General features: G+C 24.5%; 1 protein-coding gene across 2 annotated transcripts in view; it reads right to left on the bottom strand.

Annotated features, from left to right (window-relative positions):
* LOC129610291 (thyrotropin-releasing hormone receptor) overlaps nt 1-23,014 on the bottom strand; it is a 109,433-nt gene that overhangs the window by 15,025 nt on the left and 71,394 nt on the right. For both annotated transcript variants that reach the window (XM_055522821.1, XM_055522823.1), the window contains exons 3-7: nt 14,053-14,195; nt 9,751-9,899; nt 9,051-9,172; nt 6,072-6,181; nt 5,818-5,885 (exon numbers count right to left, since the gene is read on the bottom strand). In XM_055522821.1, coding sequence (XP_055378796.1) covers nt 5,818-5,885; nt 6,072-6,181; nt 9,051-9,172; nt 9,751-9,899; nt 14,053-14,195 — 592 coding nt within the window. The remainder of the gene's footprint in view (nt 1-5,817; nt 5,886-6,071; nt 6,182-9,050; nt 9,173-9,750; nt 9,900-14,052; nt 14,196-23,014) is intronic.

Raw genomic sequence — 23,014 nt, 5'->3', positions numbered from 1 at the left:
TTTTTCACATTTAAAGCACGTCTATATAGAGATATGTATGTTTGCTTGTTTTTTTTTTATTATTAATTTATGATTAACAAATATATTTTTGACAACATCATAAAATTCCATTTAAGTATAACATTTATTTAATATAATATTATGGGTACATAAAGTATAATATGTTTAATTATAAATTGTATATAAATTCACAATCACAATATTTATTTTTAATTATGTGGTCCTAAGCAAAACTATATTAAAAATTTTACAAAAAATTCCTCCGGATAAAATTGTATTTGACCGAGTAATCTTTCCCGAGGAGTAATCGGAGTGGTACCCACAATAATTTGTATGTACAAGAAAGTGAATAGAATTATTAAAAAATCGTTTAATTTTTATTGCAATTATGAAATTTTCATTGTAAAATATGATTATGAAAGAGAAATATTCAATTTATATTTTACTGATACTCAAAATTTTAAAAATCTAAATAGAGAAGATTTGTAGCTTTAAGAAATATCCGCTTAAAGTTATCATTAATTGTACCGATTACGCCCTATTATGACGGTATACTATTATGTATCCTTATAATATAATATTCAGAGTTTAACATCCCTCGAATCTAAGAAACTCATTTAAAAATTATGAGATAATTCAAAATTTTTTTATAATTTTGAAACATACAAAATTCTTTTGATATTTGCTTTAGTCTTGCAGTAATTTCCTAAAGAGAGAGAATAATTTAAATATTTTTAATAATTATTAAAAAATATTGAAAAATTAGAGAACATTTTAAAATGGTGAGAGCCAATATTCAAGCCAATAATAAATTTATTGTACATATAAAATAAAAATTATCCTTTTCACTGCAAATTTCAAGTAGGGCAAGCTATTTTCCAATTATTTGCGTTTATAATAGAATTTTACTTAGAACCATCAGAATATATTCAAACATTTACGGCTAACACAAAAAAAAACAATTTTATTGATTTTTTTTTTATTCTTATACGTATACAAAATTTCTTTTTTTAAGGCACATAATATGTAGTGCAAAATTTTCGTAAATCATTCAATTTCAATTTTGAATGAAAAATTCAAAATTAATTTTTTTAGACCATAGGTCTTTTTTACAAATTTTGTAAAACAAAAAGAAAAAATTTTTTTCTCAAAAAATCTCTTTTGTTCTCGTCAGAGATGAGATGAAACCTTCTTATTCGTATTCAGTTAAAATTTTTCAAGGATTAAAAAAATTTTAATCATCTTATAAAAAAAATTTTTTTTTTTCTCTTTTATTCCATTCCACTCCATCTCTTTTTATTCTTCCTGATGTTTATTCAAATTTGAATGAAATCCTTTTAAAGTGCACATTTCCGCTTTCATTAAAATATCACTGATTGCATTTTCAGCTAATAAACGTTGTATTCGTGGTATCCTTTTCAATTTACTTTCCCATGCTTTTATTAAAATTTCCTCTTCATTTAATGGTTTCAATTCAAGTTTTTCAAATTTTAATGGTAACATTTCAATATTATCTGAATTTGAATTTTTATTTAAATTTGTTAATAAATTTGATTGAATTTCGGTGATCTAAAATTACACAAAAAAGAAGAAAGAATTTAAAAATAAAAAAAAAAATTTAATTAACTGAGGTTATTGTTATTTTCGAGAGTGGTGAATTTTTTTATTGAATTCAATTTTTTATTCAAATACTTTTTTTTATTTAAAAAGTTTTTTTTTTAATATAAATTAAAGTGAAATAATTTAATAAATATTGTAAATTGAATTTAGAAAATATTTTAATTAAAACTTTATATCAAAGTTGGTTGCTTCGGATTGCTGATCTTCTAAATGACAACTGAATTACTCTCACATTTATTGCGAGAATTTCTGAAATTTTCTCAAATTCTCTTTTCTTTAATCAAGTCTCTCATGATATATATTTTGTGAACAGCGTTCCCACTTGGATACAATTGTATCCATTTGGATACATTTTTGCTTTAAATTTGAACTTGGATACAAAGATACTCAAATCTGCTAAAATGCCGAAATCGGCTACATTTTAAAATTTTGCTGAAATATGGATACATTTTTTTTCAAACACTAAATAAATATTACAAAACAGTTGAAATGCTGCTAATATTAAATCGCGAAGTTGCTTTATCTTCAATAAATGTTATTTGCTGACTCTTCTAAGCACGTTTCCGAATTTTTTACAAGAAAGTAAAAAAGATGCTTTATTAACTGCCTCTTCCTGTATTCAAATTTAGCACATTTATACAAGAACGTACCAAAAATATTTTAATGTTAGCTATGTAGATGTAATAGAAAATGCATTGGGTGTACATATTTTTTAAAATTTGTCCGTTTTCATGGTCAATCGTCTTTACCGCATAGTTCAACAACTACAGAAGGCATATATGCATATGTTTTTTCTGACCTTAACTTTCACATTTAAAATATAATAGAAGTTGTATGTGATTTCTTAAAGAATTTACTATAAAAAACAAAACTCATATTGTGGAATAAAGCAAATTAATATTAATTATGGGTTAATTTGTACAAAATAAGACGACTTATTATAATAATGCTATTTTACGAGGTTGGATACATTTTGGATACATTTTTTTCTGGAAATTGGATACATTTTGTTTTTACCGAGTGGGAACACTGTTTGTGAATCATGCAAAAAAATTTAAAATACTAATTAAAAATACCAACATCTGACAACAAATTTAGAAATAATATTGTCAACATGCTTTTACTCTTTAATACCTATTCTCTTTTAATTCTCATTCTGTGATTGACAAATACGAGATAGGTAAAATGAGAATTTTAATATGAGAACAATATAATTACAATTTTTAACGTACAGTTATGTGTTTCATACTCGTATTATTTGTCATATGTTATATGCTGAGACATTTGCTATTTAATCAAAAATTCTTTTAAATTAATTCCCTTAAGAATTCAATTAAAAATTTTAAATTTATATTTAATTTAAATGATGTCATAATTGTACTAGATTATTTAAAACTATGTATGTTGAATAATTGAATAGTATGTTGAAATTTAAAAACTTATTAAATTTTGTTGATGCGAGAATTTTTAATACAAATTTAGTTAACAAAAATATAATTATGAAAATGTAATTACCGTAAAATTCATATAATTCTTTTTTGAATTCTTAATTTGAAAGTTATAATTACTATTGATATTATATAAAAGTTCAAATGATAATTGAGTTGACATGAATGACTAAATTTAAAATCAGTAAATTTATTAAATTAAATTCGTAAAACTTGAAATTGTTATAATTATATAATTATTATATTCGCATATTGTTATGTCTATTTTCATTATGAAATTATCCATGAAATAATAACTGTTATATTAGGGTACATATTATATAATAATTTATATTATACTCACACATGAATCATTATCCTTATTCATTATTGAATTCAATTCTTCACTATTATTATGTGAATTATTTTGTGCATCAATTTTACAATCATTTACGGATTTCATATTTTTTGATTTATATTTTTTTGATGATTTACAATATAATGCTGTTGATTTAACATGATGATGTGAATTTGATGATAATTGATCCTTATGATAATAATCAATTTCTTTTATAACATTCATATCCATCATATTATTACAACCTTCATTATTAATTTTTTTTAATAATTCCAAAAGTTTAATATAACCATAAATTTTTTTATCTTTATTTAAAATAATATTTGTTGTATTATTAACTGTATTTTTATTGTTATTACTATTATTATTATTATTATTTGTATTTGTATATTGCAAAAGTCCTGGTAATTTCTTATAATTATCAATAAACTCTTTTAATATTTCACTTGCTGTTAACTTTGATTGTGTTATAGATGGTGAACCGGAAATAACTTTTTTTTTTGTATCAACACATTCACAATGATTTTATATATATATATGTGTTTGTATATGTATATGTTTATGGATTTATACATAACAAATTTTTTTCAATTAATTTTTTTTTTCAATTTACAATGTGTGATTGAGTTAAATATGAAATTATAATAAAAATTAATTTTTTATTAATAATTTTTATTAATATTTAATTTTGTGAAATAAAAATAATAATAATATAAAAATTGATATATTTAAAAATTATTTTTAAATTGAAATCTTTTATGCAAATATTAAAAGTCTAACAGTTTGTGTTCAAATATTAATTTACTGAAGAGGAGGTAAAATTGTTTTACAGTAATTTGATGAATATTTCGAGCACTTTTAAAAATAAATTTATACAGAGTGTTTCGCACTTTTAGATCTCATTGTGGAGTATCGAAAAAAATAAAAAAACAAAAGCAATAATACTCGTAACACAAATTTTCGAGAAATTTCGAGTTTTTAAAACAAAATAAAAAAAAAATTCTAACTTTGACGAGTGTTTTCTCAAAAAGCTATTGTTCAAATCAAATTGAGTTCATGACCACAGATTAAGAGCAATCTATCATCTGTGAAACTAGCTCTCGATGATTACTCTACGTCGCGTGGTTCCGATATTATAAACGTTTATTTATATGTAGGAAAAATGTGGTATCTTTTTTTTTCAACACGCTGTAGCTCGAAAACAGGTATATTTGGAACGCCGCTACCTCCCACCAATATGATTTGTTGAATCTTGAAAGAATCATTTCTGAAATTATTTGCCACTTTATGCAAAACACCCTGTATATGTATATTTAACAAAAAAAAAAGTAATTAATTGAAATTTATTTTTAAAAACATAAAAATAAATAATAAAATTTTGTCATATTAAATTCAACATTTTAATTTCAATATTGTAGGAGTCCCACGAAGCTAAAGTGTATATATTAAAATTAATGACAAAATTATATTTAAAAAAATCTTTCATATTTTTGCTGCAAAAAATATTATTTTTCTAGGAAAAAATTAAGAAATAAAAATTAAAAATAATTCAACAAGAAAAAATTCTGACATTCTGACAAAATATTCTGTGATTTTTTCGAAAATATTACCGAAAACTCTTGTTTTTCAACAAGTTCTATAGGCAATGAATTTTCCATGTATTCTATATGAATAATCTGAATATTTTTTGGTTTCTTAGAAAACTATTATAATCAAACTTAATGTTTTGCAATTAAATGAAAATAAATTGAAAAAAAACCAAATGCTAAGAAACCAGTTTTTAAATTGATGAGTAAAATTTAGTACTTTTAAGTCAAAGAACAAAAATTATTGAATTAAATTAAAATAATTCCGGCTATTAAGAATTTTATTAAACTTCGCCGTTTGTATCCGCCAAATCAAGAATATTATTTAGAGAAAAATTAGCAAGCGTAGACAGTAAACGTGCCGAAATGTGACAAATAATTCAAAAAAGTGTGCTAATAGAAGCATACTAAGAAATATATTTTACTGTGTTAATTTAATATCCCCACTTCTCAGTGAATACGACGGTTCATTTACCTGATGTAGCATTATTTTAATTCACCAATTTGGTACTGAGATATTTGTATCACAAACACAACCGAACGGACAAAATTTACTAGATCCGTTTATTTTTTAATGAAATGACCTAAAAAACCATATTTCTTCACTTATTACTCAAAAATAGTAATAACTACTACAATATAGCTATATTATTACAAAAACTAAGGCATATTTTATTACAATTATTATTTAACTACTCCCAAAGTATAAGAACCATTTTGTAATTTCAATACATTCAATTTATTTATAAATTGAATTTTAGATTAATTCTTAATTTAAAACTAAAAGCATTATTCGAAACAAAAATCAAAACAAAACTCTACATACCCGTGACTTGAGTTAATCCATCCTTGTGATTTGATGATGGTTTTCTGAATATACTAATAACCGCTCTCCTATAAATATGCAATTTTTTTTTTATATATAAAAAAAAATTTTTTTTTATTAAAAACTTTTGTTTTTTTCCAAAATGTAGAGAATTGAAAATTCTTTTTATTCAAATTTTATTTATAATTCGTAGGTTTTTTTGTTATTCTGTATTTAAAATTTAATTGAAAAATAAAAAGAAAAGAAACTTTTACCTAAAATTCTGCCCACTAAGACAATATATTACAAAATTGATCCCGAAATTCGTCAAAAATAGAAACCAACAAATATATTGAACAGCAATTGTCGTCCTTGAAGGATTTGTCTGAAAAATAAAAGAGAAAAAGTTTGAATTCTTGTTTTCATTTTCATTTTAATAAAGTAAAATTTAAATTATTTTTTTTCTTTTCTAACTACACGAACAACATTTGTTTTATTAAACTTTTTTCTATAGTTAATTTTAAATCTTTTTTAACTTGTTATTTTGTTATGCCACCTGTACCAAATGTTGCCATGTATTTTTTAACAAAATTTCTATTATATTTGTGTAATATTAAAATTAAAAGTTTTGGTATTTGAATTAATTTGCATTTTGTTTATAATTTATACTTTAGAAATTAAACTTAACATTTCATTTGTTTACAAAAATATTAAAAAAAATTTTTTTTTTTTAGTTTTTCAAATTATTTACTTTTGTTATCCTTATTTTAATTAGCATTATTAACAAACAACTGTTATAGACCTTATTATGAGTAAAATTAAATGAATCTAATTATAACATAACATTTATTTTTACATACATACATATACACATATAAGAGAATAAAATAAGTAATTCACTTATATATGAAATTGTGTGTGTTTATAAATTATTTCATGAGCTTAACAAATTTATTATGTACCTAAATCCTTTTTTTTATGTATAACTTTTTTTGTATTCATAATTTATTATAATTTTTTTTCCAAGAAAAATTCTTAAAAATTAATGGGAATTATTTATTTTGTAGAATTCTATTATTTTGTAGTAATAGTTTTTGTTACTTAATATTAAAATTTTTTAAACTCATTTTAAACTTTCAAGAAAAAAATTAACAAAAAAGTTGGACATTACCTACTTTTAATCGGTATAATAATAAAACACTACATAATATAAAATTGTGTAATTTGCTCTATTGTTCTGAAAATTTCGTAGCTTTTACTGAGAAACTAAGAGAATATGCAGAATCAATTCATATCGTATGAAACAATCTTTCACCAGTTCAAAGTGTTCCAAACAATTTTCTTCAGATAATTTTTAGTAAGTCTTTTGAAAAAAAAAAAGCTTTTATAAGAACAAGAGTAGGTACAGTAGACCCTATCAACTATGAGATACCCGTACAAATAAATCATTTTAAGTGCTAAATGTTAATGTTCACACTGATTCACACGAACTTCTGGTTTGTTATATGTGCAGTCCTTTAATATTTATATGACTGCTACCATAAAAACTCATATGGCTTAAAAGACTTTTATTGAATTTAATAAACATATTACCATTTTCGTGTGCAAAATTCCGATATTGTTGCTCAATTATTATTGAGATACAGTCAAATAACTTTAGAAATTGTGGGGCAGCTACCTGAATCACTGCCTCGATCACATCTAATTCAAATAAGACTTCAGAATATATTAAAATAAATCATTTGCGAAAATTTAATGAGCTTATAGCTTTCAATCAGTTTTTAAGTTATCATTGTTACCGACGGACAAATGGGCAGACGAATTGATGGACAAACGGACAGACTAACAGACGGACAATCGTATAGACGAACATAAATGGTGAAATTGAATAAGAATTCGAGGCTGATCATCAAATATACACTTATATTTGTAACTTAGACCATTATTATTCTTAGCGTTACAAATTTGAGTATAAATTGGCTTATGGGTACAATTATTACAAGCAATTTTCATGCGAAATTCGATATAAGAACACTAAGATTCATTCTTGGAACACTAAAACAAAAATTTGCCAAATTAGTTTTTAATTAATAGTAATTTAATTGCCAATAATTGAATTTCCCTAGAACAAGTCTTCGAACTGCATTCCATAGAGAAACCAGACAAATGTTAAAAAAGTAAATGTAGTTTTTGTTAAGATTTAACAGTTCAACAATTCGTTAAAGAATTTCAACTTGAAAAGTTGCACCCTGTAATACGGCTACGATGCTTGTGATCCATAATTTAATTCAAAATTAAATTACAAAAAAAATTGACACCATCTTTATAAGAAAAAATTAATTTTTGCTTATAATCAACGCTCTTTCTTTAAAATTTCATTACTGCGTTATTAAATCAGCTAAGTGGGATTAAATCTGAAAGGAATTTATAATTTTCCTAGAAAATAGTTCTAAGGATTTCCTTATGGCAGAAAACTAGCCAAAAGAAAATTTTTTAATCTAAAAAAAAAAAGTTGGAATGCTAAAGAGAATAAAAAGTTTATGAAAAATAAGAACTAAATTATAAAAAGAAAAAAGTAGAAGAAAAAAAATCAAAATCCTTTTAATCTTACGAACAAGGATGTTCCAACAATTCGCAAAAAAAAATTTTTAATATGAGATTTTTTTTTACTTGCAAAGTAGGAAAAAAATATCAAAAGATAGTTGCGAATTTACGAATTCAACCAGAAACCCAGAAATTTAAATCTAATGGAAATTAGTTTTTTTTATGTGTTTTTTATTATAGCTGTACGCACATTTGTCTATGACTGCTTTCACTAGTTAATGTACATTTTTTAATTCGAAATTTTAATTAAGTTAAAATAAATTATTTTGTACTTTTAAGACTCCTTAATACGACTGGGATGGCTATCACCATCTTTACAGATTGCAGGACTTCTTCTTCTACAAATGAAATGAAAATGCTACTAATTATAATATGCAAGTGTTGCAACACTTCGACATCACATCGGCTCCTGTATTTATGACAATCAAAATTTTATTAGAGAACTTAAACGTACATAGCACGATAGTACGACTTCTTCATCTAATTTGTCGTATTTCTATATTCTAACCATTCGGACACCATAAAATATGCTTCTAATTCTAAATTTATGCTTTTCGAATTAAAATGATCAATTATTACTAATTTTACTCTCCTATTTTAAAACAGAAAAAAATATTTTTAAAAATCAGAAAAAAAAAAATTCAACTTACCTCTAAAAAGGCCCGAACTCTCATCACATAACTTGGTAAATTCAAACATATGAAAACTGTTGATACAATTAATAGCATTTTTGTAACTTTTAATTGTGATGTATTTGTCATTTTGCGGCGACCTGTAAAAAATTGTGAACATTGTCTTATTAACTAAAAAATTTCTCAATTTAAAAAAAATTTAACATAAACAATTCGATTTAATTGCTTCAAAATTGCAATTATACTAAGCATATGGACGTAATTCAACTGAATTTTGCAAGAACTTTTTATTAGTTGTAAATATAAGAGGATCTCCCATTAATAATAGATTAATAAGTGTACTATCTTACAAATGAGATGAAAATTAATATTGTATTAACAAAAATGCCTTTGAAAATGAAAATCTTTCTATTTAGCCTTACTTAATGTATTATATGTTGTTCTATTTTTAAGCCAACTACAATATTTTGAGGCATACTATTTATAATTTAATTGTTTACCAAGAATTGGAATAACAATTATTCTTCAATCTAAATTTTTAGACATCAAAGGAATTCTCTTTCAATTCTCATTTAAATTTTGAAATTTATTTAAATTCTATTTAAATTCAATTTTACAATTCAGTTGTTTCATTCCCAATTATATAAAATTTTTAAATAAATCTATTCCTCAAGCACGAATTTTTTTAAAATTTTATTCAAAATTTAAAGTATTTTACCTGTTTTAACAGTACCACTGTACCGAATACTATTTTTACCATTCGGATGTGAACAATTGGAAATTAAAGATGATGTTTTCTTTAATGTTGGTGTTCTGTACACAGTTGTTGGAAAATCATTTCTTGTGGTGGCATGTGTTGTCTGCTTCCTAAGAATTTAAATATAAAAATATTTTAATTTTATTGACGTACATAAATACATTTTTTATATTATTAATTTTCATTAAAACAAATTGGTAACAAATCTGTTCAACGAATTATTAAATATAGAATAAAATAATTTTACTCCTTCCAATTTGTAGTTTTGTAAAGTAGCACGTTTTCCTGAATCAAAGAACCTGTATTTATATGGCTCTGAGTGAAATAATTGTTCAATATTCCAAGTAATTTCCAAAAACAATTTAAGGGGGACATCACCGGCTTACGTAATTTTTAAAGCACTTAGTACCATTAAAATTGACTAATCATACGTAGACAAAAGCTTGGATTTCATTTCGTCTTCATTTCGTGTTGAATTTTAAAGTAAACCCGTATCAATAGATAATTTAAAAGCGATAAGAAAGCGAGTACTGGTACATTCTTTATCTTACGGAAATTGGATAGAGTTGAAAATGTCCAAAAATTGACTTTTTACAAAGTTTGATCAGAAATAACTAAGAAATAAGAGAAGGAAAAGAAAAATTCTGTGATATTAAAATTAAATATGTTTGTCGATATCTTTGAACTGCTGAAATATTAAACTTATCCCATTTGCCGTGTTGGAATAAAATTAGTTGAAAATAGCGACAAATCAATTTGAGGTAACGGGTAATTTTAAAAGCAGAAAATACTCTGGTTTTTACGATACAAGACTTGAGACTAGATTTTTTTCGCACAATTTACGAATTCCCTTTGGTTTCGATGCAATACCTTGCCGCAAACTTGCATTTACACAACTTTAAACATATAACTTGCATTCTTTAAACTTGAAGTACATATTTAAAAATTTTTCTAGAGAAATAAGGTCCTATCAGCTATTTGCCTATAAACTGTCGGCTGTCTATCAAAAAGTATGTAGAATTTTTGTGAAATGCCAAACAGACAGTGTTTATCTATAATACAGTTACATTGTTTTTTCAAAATTTTTTGGACATGTGCATGAATTTTTTTATTCTAAGAATCTTAATCATCACATTGCATCTATAAAAATTTCTACTATAATATAAAATTTTCTCTTTAATTAAGAAATAGTAATTTTTGGAATTCTTTTAAGAATGGAACACGTGCCATTTTACCATTATATAAAAAAAAAAAAACTTAATATTAAAAATTAAATTTATAAAGTGATTATAATCAAGACGAAAACGGAAAATTGTGAAAATTTTTCATTTTTTATAATAATTTGAAAATTTGAGTTGGATTTGGTTGTCAAATAAATTTATTCGTTTATTTTAAATACTAAAGGATTTCATGAATTTTTCCGAAAATATTTTACTAAAATTAGCAGTTTGAATTAATTTTAATTAAAATTTGTTTGAAAACTTTATACGGAATTCCGGAAAATTTCCAAATTCAAGCAAATCGGAAAATCATTATAATGGCAACATTTATTTTTAATTTTATATAATTTAATTTTGTTATCCAAAAAAAAATTACTAATTTGTCGAAATCGTTTATGCAAAATTTCGATACTACAGGTTTTATAGAGTTTTTTAACAAATTTACGTGATTAATAAAAAATTTATAGTTAGTTTTAGTCAGTTCGTTTTTGAAATACCGCTAGAATAGAAATTATGTATAGACGAACAAAATGGCGAATGGACAAACTTAGCTTAACTAACTCAGAATTCGGCGCTGAGCAAGAATCTACATATAAATATATAATGTCTATATCTCGGACCATTATTTTTCAACGTTACAAATTGAAAGCTAAATTTATAAAACACTTCGAACATTTTTTCCTTCATAATGTATAATATTTTTTTATTATTAATATGAGAGTAGATTGATAACATTCAGCAGGCCACCACTGACATGTAAATTTATTGTCATCTCATAATTCAAACAACTTCTTTAATTTTGGAACAATTATTAACTACGTACGCACCATTTTCTTTTACAGATTTGCTAGTATTACGCTTTAGTATTTTTTTATTTAACTACATTAGCAAATTTTTACCATTTAAGTCATTACCTACTGGTTGTATAACACTTTTTGTTCATAACATGTTTAAAATAAAAACTATATAAATAATATTTTCGCGTGTATGATTTCCTTTTTTTAAATAACAATTATCCTTAAATTTAATTCAAATCAATGAAAAACCATAAATTTAATTCTTAACCATTTTAATTTTAATTTTAAATCCTTACTCGCTTGCATAATTGTAAAAGGATGCATAACGAAATACTGATGAGTATAACAGGGTAAATAAATTCATTAATAATGTTATACCCTAAAAAATTTATAATTTTTTCACCAAAAAAATTAAAAATTACAACATCTCCTATATATGTAAGTATAATGTATATGAATTTTCCTTTTCAGGATTTTGTTTTCTACATTTAAAATAATATTGAAAAAAATTTTGCGAAAAATATCTGTTATGAATTTAAATTTTTCATTTTGAAGAGAAATGTGTTTGAAGAGAAAAAAAAAAGGTTCTTGTAAATATTTAAAAAAGATGTCGCTCTGAAGAAAAAAGGTTGTTCTTTTATCTTTCTGTTTCCTTACAAAGGTACGCAATATATTTTAAACAGAAATTAAATAAAAATTTTAGCTTAGGGGTTAGTACAGTTTTAAATAATATGAAAAAAAGGAGATAGGCACAAAAAATAAAGTTATTTTTAATTTGATAAAAAATTTCGCTGAATTTTTAGTTTTTTAAATGATTTTAACTGATGAACAGCCCTTTGTTGTTTATTTTTATATACATAAATTGTGCCCATATTATGGGAAACAACTGAAAATTACGAGCATAGCTAATTACTTTTTCTTAGAAAAATTAAGTTTTTGTTCAAAAACTGGCGATTAATTTTTTTAAAAATTTATTTGAACATTTTTTTCATTGAAATTTTATTAATTAAATTATTAACAGACTTTGATTTTTAATAGCCTTTATGTGTTTTTTGTACACATTTCTCGGCAATTTGACATTTTAATTCAAAATACTGACCTCAGTTTTGACATAACAAAAATTTTATAGTGCAATAGTACTAATGGGTGAGATTGACATTTGAATAAATTTACAAAACACGTCTCATAGAAATTGATGGAAGACGCTCCCGTTCCAAAATAATTCCTTATTTAAGAGAGAATGAGTGAAACTTTTGAGTAAAAATGCTTCTCTCAAAATTATGTTTTTAGCGATAGACTTTCATGCTTTAGCGCGATTTTTGACGTTTATAATAAATTCGAATTTTAAATAAAATTGTACGGAAATAATTTTATTCGAATAACATAGTTAAGTATAAAAATGTTTGGAAGAATATAAAAATACTTCGGATTTTCATTTTTATTGATTATTCGATAATACCATATGGAATAGTCACTTTTCCATAATATCATTCTCGTGATTTTTTTACTGTTTGGAGAGAAAATATAGAAAAGTAATCTCAACTCATTTCTTTTAATATCATTGAATAAGCAAACAAACTTTTGAAATATGTTAATAATAAAAACAAATTTTTAATGGAGACTCGATTAAATACTATTTAAAGCCAGACTCATACATGAGATATAAAATTATTATTAATCACCCACATTCACTGTATTCAATAACGCAAGTTTAACAAAATATATAGTTTTGAATGAGAAAATTTAAAATCATCTATTTTCAGAATGTCCTCCCAATTTAAATTTTTTAATTTTTAATTTATTCATTTACGCATAACAACGAATATGTCTATAGTGTGGCGTATCAACCCTTTCATATGAGACTGCATGAACCAAGAAATTTTTGCAGTGTAATCCCTTTTGTTTTTACAATTCTGTTTATTTTTTTTTTCTCTTCTCCCTTCAATATTTTATTAATAATTCCTTTAAATATTGAAATAAGAGAAAAATTTATTTTTAAATAATAAATATAAAATTTATTTAGGACAGCAATATAATACTTGTTCCTTTTCGCCTCTTTATTCTGTCCCTTTTTATGTTGTTGTACTCTTGCATATATAAAATTCATATTTGGGCTGCACGTTTTAAAATTTATACTCCCTCAGCTTTATTTATTATATAATAAATATACAATTATATTTTTTCATTTTTTTTCTCATTTTTATTATATTCACATAATTTTCCATATAATATTTTTTATAACTTACCTTTTATGTGTTGTCATGGTACGTCTTACTGTTGCAAATTTCCAAACAGTACATCCGGTGAATGTATTCAAAACAACGATTGTTGTAAATGGTACCACAAATACCACAACTGTGTCTATATAATTTATTATTGTCATATAATCCTGAAAGAAGAAAAATAAATATTAAATAATATTAAAATAAATAAATGAATGAATATTTAATTTAAAAAGTTACATGTGGAATGAATATGAAATAAATAATATAGAATATTGTTGTTAGTATAATTTACTCGAAAAATGTCTGAGCGAAAAAAAAAATTACATTTTATATTATAAATTTTAAATGAATTGGATTTTATACGATGTGTATAACAATATTGGAGAGTGACACAAAATTTATATTTTTGATGTCAGATGCATAAGGTATACAGAACTTGTTGAGATCAAATTAAGAGTGCTATAAATATATTGAGTGGTCATAAATATGTTTTTTTCGAGACATGTTCATTTTTAAAAGAGAGAATAACTGTGCTGCATAAAAACTCTCGTCTACTTTTTGAAATTTCACAAAAATTAATGCTACTTGGCGTTTTGAGTTTTAAATTTTTGACATTTCATAAAGAATTCGTGTTTAACAGGAACGCCCAATTGGTTCAATTCATTTTCTATTTGGAAAAAAATATTTTTTTTCAGTTTTAATTTTTAAAATTATCGCTTAATTATCAAAACTGTATTAACTTGGATTATGTGAATTTAAATTACAAAACAAACGTACATCGATTTAGGTATAGAAAATATTATTGATGATATTCCGGTATTACACATTTTTATATTCGTACAATATACCAGTCAAAATATTTGAAAAAGTGACTCAAAACTCTTCCGTTTTAATTGACTACCTAAAACGTAATGGTGGCTAATATTTACACAAATCATCTTTATAAAATAAATACTAACGATTTTCAATTCAAAAATCACTTTTAAAATTTCAATTTTTCTGTGGTTTTCCTTAACCTATGTAAAATTAAACTCTACAAAACTTAGCTATTATTAAGAAAATATAGAGTAACATTCCTAATGTCTTACACATTTAAGTTTACTGCAAAAACACAAACTCAAATTATAATTATTTATTTATGCTGCAGGGTAAAAAAAATTTTTCAACCTGATTACTTTGAATATTGAATAATTTTAGAATTACGTTGATTTAGTTTGAAATTATGTATGAATAGACAATTAAATTGGTACATGTAGAGAAAATCTTTAAAAAATTATTATATACCACCATTATATAGCCCGAAATATAAAAAACGAGAAAAAATAGAGTTGTAGTTGTCAACTCTGTGATACCCGTACCAATTTGTTATCCTATGTGCGAATATATTTGCCATAATGGACTATGGGATAGACTATGACTTTAAGTTGCCATGTTACCGTGTTAATTTATGCAAAATTTCAGTACTGTGTTATTCAAAATACTTGGTGTGCCAACCTATGAAGTTATATTGAAGTTGTATGGCAGCTACCAGAAAGAGCCAAGCAATTTTAACGAATTTTATCAAACACATCGGCCCTACTAATATATTCGTTTGTGTGTAATTTCAATATCATGGCTTTTACAGTTTCTGAGATATAGCCAAATAAATTTTGAGGTTGTATGGCAGCTCCCTGAACCAGTACCCCGATCATGTCCAATTTAAATAGCGTTTTGGCACTTATTACAATAAATCATTTGTGAAAATTTGATGAACTTAGCTGAATTAGTTTTTGAGTTATTGCTGCGACGGACAGACAGACGGACAGACAAAGGTAAATCAACTCAGAATTCGACACTGATCAAAAACATACACTTGAGACTATATCTCAGAGCATTATTTCTTAGCGTTACAAACGGTAAGGCAAATTTAGTGAATAAAAAATATAAAAATTATGAGCAAACTATTGACAATATTGTCTACTCACCTACTTACACACTCACACAAAATTTATCGCAAATTCAATTATATAGAATTCTAATAACCTAATTATTTTGATAAAAATTCACACCACTCTAATTTCAATTACGGCAATTAGTTACTCTATTAAATAAAGAGCTGCAATTTTTTAAAATAAAAATGAAACGCTAATGAAACTCCTTAATGAATAATTAAATTTTTTAATTATTTGAGCTCAGTATGATATCTTAAGTTTAGTAGCCTGACAATAATCACGGTAGCTTATAAATTCTCATTACCCTTTTAAAACTCTAAAGTTTTTGTAAATTAACTTAATTTTTTTGGTATCATGTTGGGACATAAAAATGACACATTATTTTTTATTACATTATTCAAATTAATCAGAATATTTTAGAATTAATCACACCATTTATAAAATGAAAATTACCATTAATTTTAACGAGTTTTTTCACATTTTTTCCACAAAATTACCTTTTATTTTACAAGCACAAAAAAAAAAAGAATTAATTGAAATATTGGTGTCAATGAATTCATCTAAGTTAAATAATGAATTTTTCCATTAAATATATAAGAAACCACATATAGTAGATTTAAATTCTGAAATTCTAAAAAAGTTGGATGATGAAGGTTAAGAGAAAGATTGAACTTTAGTGTAAACAGGAATATTTCAATATAAATTTCAAATTGTTGATATGCCTTCAAAATTCCATTTAAACACCTTTATAGTATTATAGGAATAGCACTCAAATATATTTTTAAATCTTAAAAAATTAATTAACTTGTTAATTTCCTAGACCGCTCAAAATTTGTGTAACCAATAAAACAATTGCAATTTTAACAATTTTGATTTTAAGAATTTTTATATTTAAATATTTTACCCCCGTATTTATGCAACAATCTCTGGTGGCGCCACATATTTGACATAATTCATTATTGTAAATCATTTGAAATAAGAAACTGGATGCTGTTATAGTCGTATTTTCGATTTCAATTGAATTCTATATGTGATTACTGAAAATATTAACAGAAACTATTCATTTCCCCAATAATTGTCTTCTGGAGTAAGAAAGAATTTACGAGAAATTTAGAAGTCAATAATTTTAAAATTGAAATTAATAAAAAAAAAAATTTTATTTTCCATAATTTTTGAAATTAGTCGTAGCCGAGGGATCACTAATTTTCAGCAAAAACCAAACTCAACAACAGAAACCGCCACATTAATTCTACATACATCGATTAATCCCATGTTTGAATAACCAAAATTTTACCTTTCATATATTAAATACCTAAATAATGTGTGCATATTTTTTCAAAACAAATTTAATAACATATTTGCGATTATCAAAAGAATACAAAGAGAACTTGATAGACAGGAGACTTTTAAATTATATAGCATTTTATTACCCGCATTAAAGCATTCCAATTCACTGAAGAAAGGGCAAAGAAAAACTCAATTTAAATCGCAATAAAACCAAAATAAATTATTTTATTTAATTATTTTTTTTTTTATTTAGAAAACAGAACGGCACTGCGTCAGTAAGGTTTGTATTAATTAATTAATTAGGTATGCAGAAAATAAAGTCTACCAAATTGGGATCATAAAAAACAAAAGAAAAAAAAATAGAAACTTCATCAAAAAATCATTTAAATGAAATTTTTTAAGTGAGTAAGTACAGTAATTAGTATAAAATTGATAAAATGATTTGAATTCAACACAACGTCACACATTTTAAATTTCAATATTTAATTGAGATAATTATTGAAAATAATTTACAGAATTTTAATGTCTACTAATGAGTATTAAAAGGTTAATGAAACTTGTATTGATGAAACATGCTGATAATGTACAATATAGTGGCGGATTTACTCTATATAGCAAGTAAACATTCCCAATCGGCACAAGAGATTTCCTATAGGCGCCATTAACATTCCCTACGGGCGCCGTTAAAATCTTCAAACAAAACAAAGATAAGTTTTAAAAAATAAAAAATTTTTCCAATTTTTTCCATTACATGCTTTTCTAAAAAATTTTTACCTTCTATTTACAGTAAAATTAACTTGATTACATTAATCTATATAGAAACATTGCAGTACAAAAAATTCAAAGTTTAATTTCAAGCTTTAATTTTATTACTAATCTTGTGGAATTTCTGCATAATAAATTCACAAGAAAGTGATTTCTTATGCGCATATTGTATATTGCTTCAATAACGCTAGTGAGGGATCACACATTTTGGAAATCGCTTAAGGACCTGAGCAAATCAGAACCGGGCCTGATTACATACAATAATTTCGAATTCATGCCGTTCTACATTCTTAATTTTGTACATTTTAATTTCTTACAATGTCTGTATGCTATAGATACATAATGCACATTAATTTCTTATTGATTCTACCTCACGACACTAACATTGACTATTTACAACAATAAATTGTTTTTAATCAAATAGACCATTAAGATCATCCAAGCTAATCATCCGATTGAAATTATTCTGAAATTATTGGCTATTATAAAACAATCTAAAACAAATCGTGAGGATTTTATTACAAATGTAAAATATTCAAATTTAAATGCAAAAATTTTAAGCAATTCTTAACTTTTATTATTTTTTGCATAAGAAAAATTAAAAATTCCTAAAATAGAAAACAAAAAAATCAATAATTGTAATAAAAGCACAACGTATTGAGCTCCAATTTTCTAACAGTTTTACTGTACTTCAAAACATGACAAACTCAATTTAATTTCAATAAAATATTTTACCATGAAAAATGTTAAAGAGAAAAAAAAAAGGACATTTTTCTTTTTAACCTTTCAATCACTTTTTTCCATTTCCCTTTTTTATGCTTTTCTGATTAAATTTTGGAGGTTTCATTGATTTCGCTTTCCAATTCATTGATGATGTCGTCAATACAATAAATTGTAGTTAGTCAGTCACTTAAACGGCCTTAAGCAGAATTATTTTCAATTATTGTACAATAAAATGGAAGAAAAACATAAAAAAGGTAGATAATTTCATTTTATTCAATGTCATCATTACAATAAAAAACAAGAAAAATTCAAAAAATAAAATTTTTTTTTTCATTTCTTATAAAAATTTGTGAAAACGACTTAGGAAAAAAACAATGACTTAGAAAAAGAATTTTAAATAAAGAATTTTGTCCTTATGAAAATTCGATACCGGGCACAAGATTTTAAATTTAAGATGAATAATTATTACAGTTAATTAGAAATTGGAAATTTTAAATACAAGAAAAATTATTAAATTCCTTTAAAAATTTTCTAATTTTGACATTACATTCGGAGTTCTTTGCTTTTATTAAGATTTTTATTAATAAAATTAGGAAATACGAAAAGCAAAATTAATACCGTTATTGTACAAAAATCATAATTCGGTCAAAACATTTGTTTGTAATGTAGCACTTCTCCCTTAAACAAGTGAGAAAATACTGCTTTTAAAAACAATCTACTGCATTGTTAAAATTACTTTCATTTATACACGAAAATAATCCAAAAATTGCATACTTTTAGGATGAGTCAAAGTAATGCTCGCATTTAAGTGCTAATTACGTGAGTTAAAAAAATAATTATATTTTTTATTCGCACGACATTTACCGCTAGCTTTCTGCATTTATAGAAATTCGAAAAAGCTTGCATTTTCTAAAATATAAGGCGCCAAAAATTCAAACTTTATAAATTTTGAGAGGCAAATAACTCGCGACATTTTACAAATTACTCTAGATTGGATGGATATGAACTATTTATTAGTGACTGAAAGCTGTTAAAATTTTAAAGTCCTACAGTCACTCGAGTACAAGAACAACGAAATCAAAAATTTGGGAAACGCGGACTTTAGATAACGGTAATTTTGTTTTTTTTTTTTAAGTTCAAATATGATGCGGTAGAAGAAGCCTATTACTACTTTTCTGCATTTGCAAAACTTGAAAAATGCTAATGGTTACGCTACAGTAAATAGATAAAAAATGGCATTCTTAAGGTTTTGGGCGTTATAATTTTTTGAGGGTGGGGGGAAGAAATTTAAAAATTTCTTCTACGGAAATAAGGATTTAGTTAAGATTTATGTATATATTTCAGCTTTCTACCTTCGAAGGTGTAGAAGTTTCGTAAACGAGTTCACAAACGGACGGACAGAATGAAACTAACAAGCACTTAAGAATAGTTCTAACAATATGCAATCAAAAGTGGCAAATCATTGAATTAACTTCTTTGAAACATTAATAAAACATAAAAAATTTATATATAGCGTGGGTTCTTAATTTTCTATAAATTATTTTCCGAACATATAGAGTATGGTAAGGCGGGACTGTAAGTTTAATGGTTCTACTGATATTAGATTCTCAAAATATAAAAAACAAAAAACCTAATACGAACAATTTTTTTTTGTTGTTTTTCATTTTTTTTTGTTCAATTGTAATAAAAGCCGGTTTAACCTCCCCCAAATACAATAGGAAAGAAAAATAAAATCATTTCGATAATAATAAAAAGGAATTATTCATAAAGCATTTAAAAATAAATAAACCTAAACACATACATACATACATACCTACATACAATTTCAATTATTGTCTAAACTCGTACATTTCTCTTTAATATTTTTTTTTTATTCCTTTGATGTTTTTCCAATAAATTTGTACTCATTTTTGCTTTTACTTAGTTAATATTTTTTTATTGTGGTGCCTTAAATTTAATATTATCGAAATATAAAAACCTTCTTTACCACAAATAAATCAACAAAATTTCAACAATAATATTTTTTTATTACATATTGTATATGAACAAAAATAAATGTTGAAAAAAAAATGTAGCATAATTTAAGGCGCATTTAGTAATTTTTTTTACTATTAAAAATTTATTATTAAACAAAGAAAACAAAGAGGAAAGGGGGAAAAGCGTAAAAAGTAATAAAAAACAAATTCCTCATACCCTTCTGCCCTTCTTCAAAAACAAAAAATAAAGTGAATTTGTGCCTTTCTTGGTAATTTTCTTTAAGCGTATCCTCCAAATAAATGTGTAGAGCAATAAAATGTACAAAATAACAAAGTAAATTCACATACAGACATGCAAAAGAATATGATTCGGATAAGTACCTTCATATTATATTCTCATATAGAAATTTTATGTTCAACATCAGTAAAATATTATTAAACAAGAAAAGAACGGGTTAAAAGTATAAAAATAACAACCTAAGTTAATTTTAAGGTGAAATGTTAGTCACACAAATATGTGCATATCTTGTTTTCAATTGGGATATAAAAAGTTTTAAGATTATACGTGACATATAAGTTTACTACACACACACATACACACTGAGTATAAAAAATTTTTATAATCTAATTATCAATTTTTTTTTTTTTTATTTTAAATTTAAACTAATTTTCAAGTTATTTTCAGATTCAGGATACTAAAAAAATTTTTTTTATTATTTATCAACGTGTTGAAAATTATTACGGCACACTTTAAAATGGAAATTGTTCCTATATTTTTGAAATTTAAATTGAATGCATTAAAAATTTAATCAATATTTTTTTTTTGTATTAAGTTCCTTATTGTTTTTTATAAGGAAGTGTAAGTGGAACCCATAAAAAAAGTTAAATCAAGTTTATTGTTATTTATTCTAATTATTTAATTAAATTCAATTAAAGGTTCGAAATTTAATTAAAAATATTAAAAATTCATTAAAATTCAAATTGAACCACAAATAAATTTCACTAAAGAATTTAAGAACAACTAAATAGCTATTACGAAAATGGAAATTTTAAAATTCAAGATATGAGAAAAGAAAGTAATCCTGAAAAGTTTGAATTTTTCCTCTATAATAAAAAAATTAATAAAAACTTAAATTCAAGAAATAATTAAAACAAAACGAAAACTTTTAGGCTATGTTTCTAACATTAAGGCAGAGGGTGTTTTAACAGAGGCCATATAACCACCCCCTCCCTAGTGTGGACTGCAGAAAGAAAAATAAAAATTGGGAGACAATTTAAATAGAATTAATGACAATTAATATTTGTAAATGGAGATAGATTATGTTGTGCTAACACTCACCCACGGAACAAAATTATAGCTACAATGGTAGAGAATAAATGCGCGCACTTTTCCTTCTTTTCACATTAATTGTGTATTTATTTTTATAGAAATCGTATCAGACATTGCGATGAAAGCGGGCCAAAAATAATTTTGTAAATAGGAAAGTTAAAATCATTTGCGTGAATTTGTTTAAAAATGAAAAGATTCCTTCCAAAAAGGATATTTTATAGCCCTTTACTGATTTTACAAAAAATTGTGATTGAGAACAAAATTTGAAAAGCATTCCAAAACTTCCGTTTATCAAAGTATGTGCTTCGAGACTTTTTGATTTTGAGCAGAATTAAGAGTTATTGAAACAATCTTTGAAGCAAATAAGCGCTTCAAATTGCTTTATGGTGAAGATGCAGCACTAACAAAATCAGTAAAACTTATCCATTTGGTGCTAAAGAGAACTCTTGAAGTATCTTCTTTCTAATGACACAGTTGCATGCTACTAACTCGTTTAAAAACTTGCAAAAATTTTTCAAGTTGCAGTTTTTTTTGAAAAATTCTCATAATTTTGCGAAAATTTTAGCTAAAAATCATTTGATTTGGGCCATGAGCAAAAACTAGTTGTTAACCATTGCTCTAAGGTAACCATCAGCAAACTTTTCTAGGTTATAAGCAAATATGTACTATGTGAATATGACTATGGGCTAAGAAATAAGTTACAAGAGGAAATAACATTTTCAACTGACTTTATTGATTTGGTTGTTTTGATAAACAATAAATTTGTATGGAACTTCATGCAGCTATGTCTACATTATCTATGATTAAGCTCTCAAAATTTTTTTTTGAAAAAAATTTTTTAAATTTTAATAGTTGCAATCGATAATTTTTTGATGAGCCGTATTTTAAAGTTGGTTGGGTCGAAAACTGTTCTAAAAGATACTCAATTCTTTCTTAAATTAAAACACGTCCTTACACATTTATAATTAAAA

Source organism: Condylostylus longicornis, unplaced genomic scaffold, assembly GCF_029603195.1.
Source record: "Condylostylus longicornis isolate FDR11 unplaced genomic scaffold, ASM2960319v2 ptg000044l, whole genome shotgun sequence".
Classification (NCBI taxonomy): Eukaryota; Metazoa; Arthropoda; class Insecta; order Diptera; family Dolichopodidae; genus Condylostylus; species Condylostylus longicornis.
The sequence above is the reverse complement of the archived record's forward strand: the minus strand, read 5'-3'. Positions and strand labels throughout refer to the sequence as shown.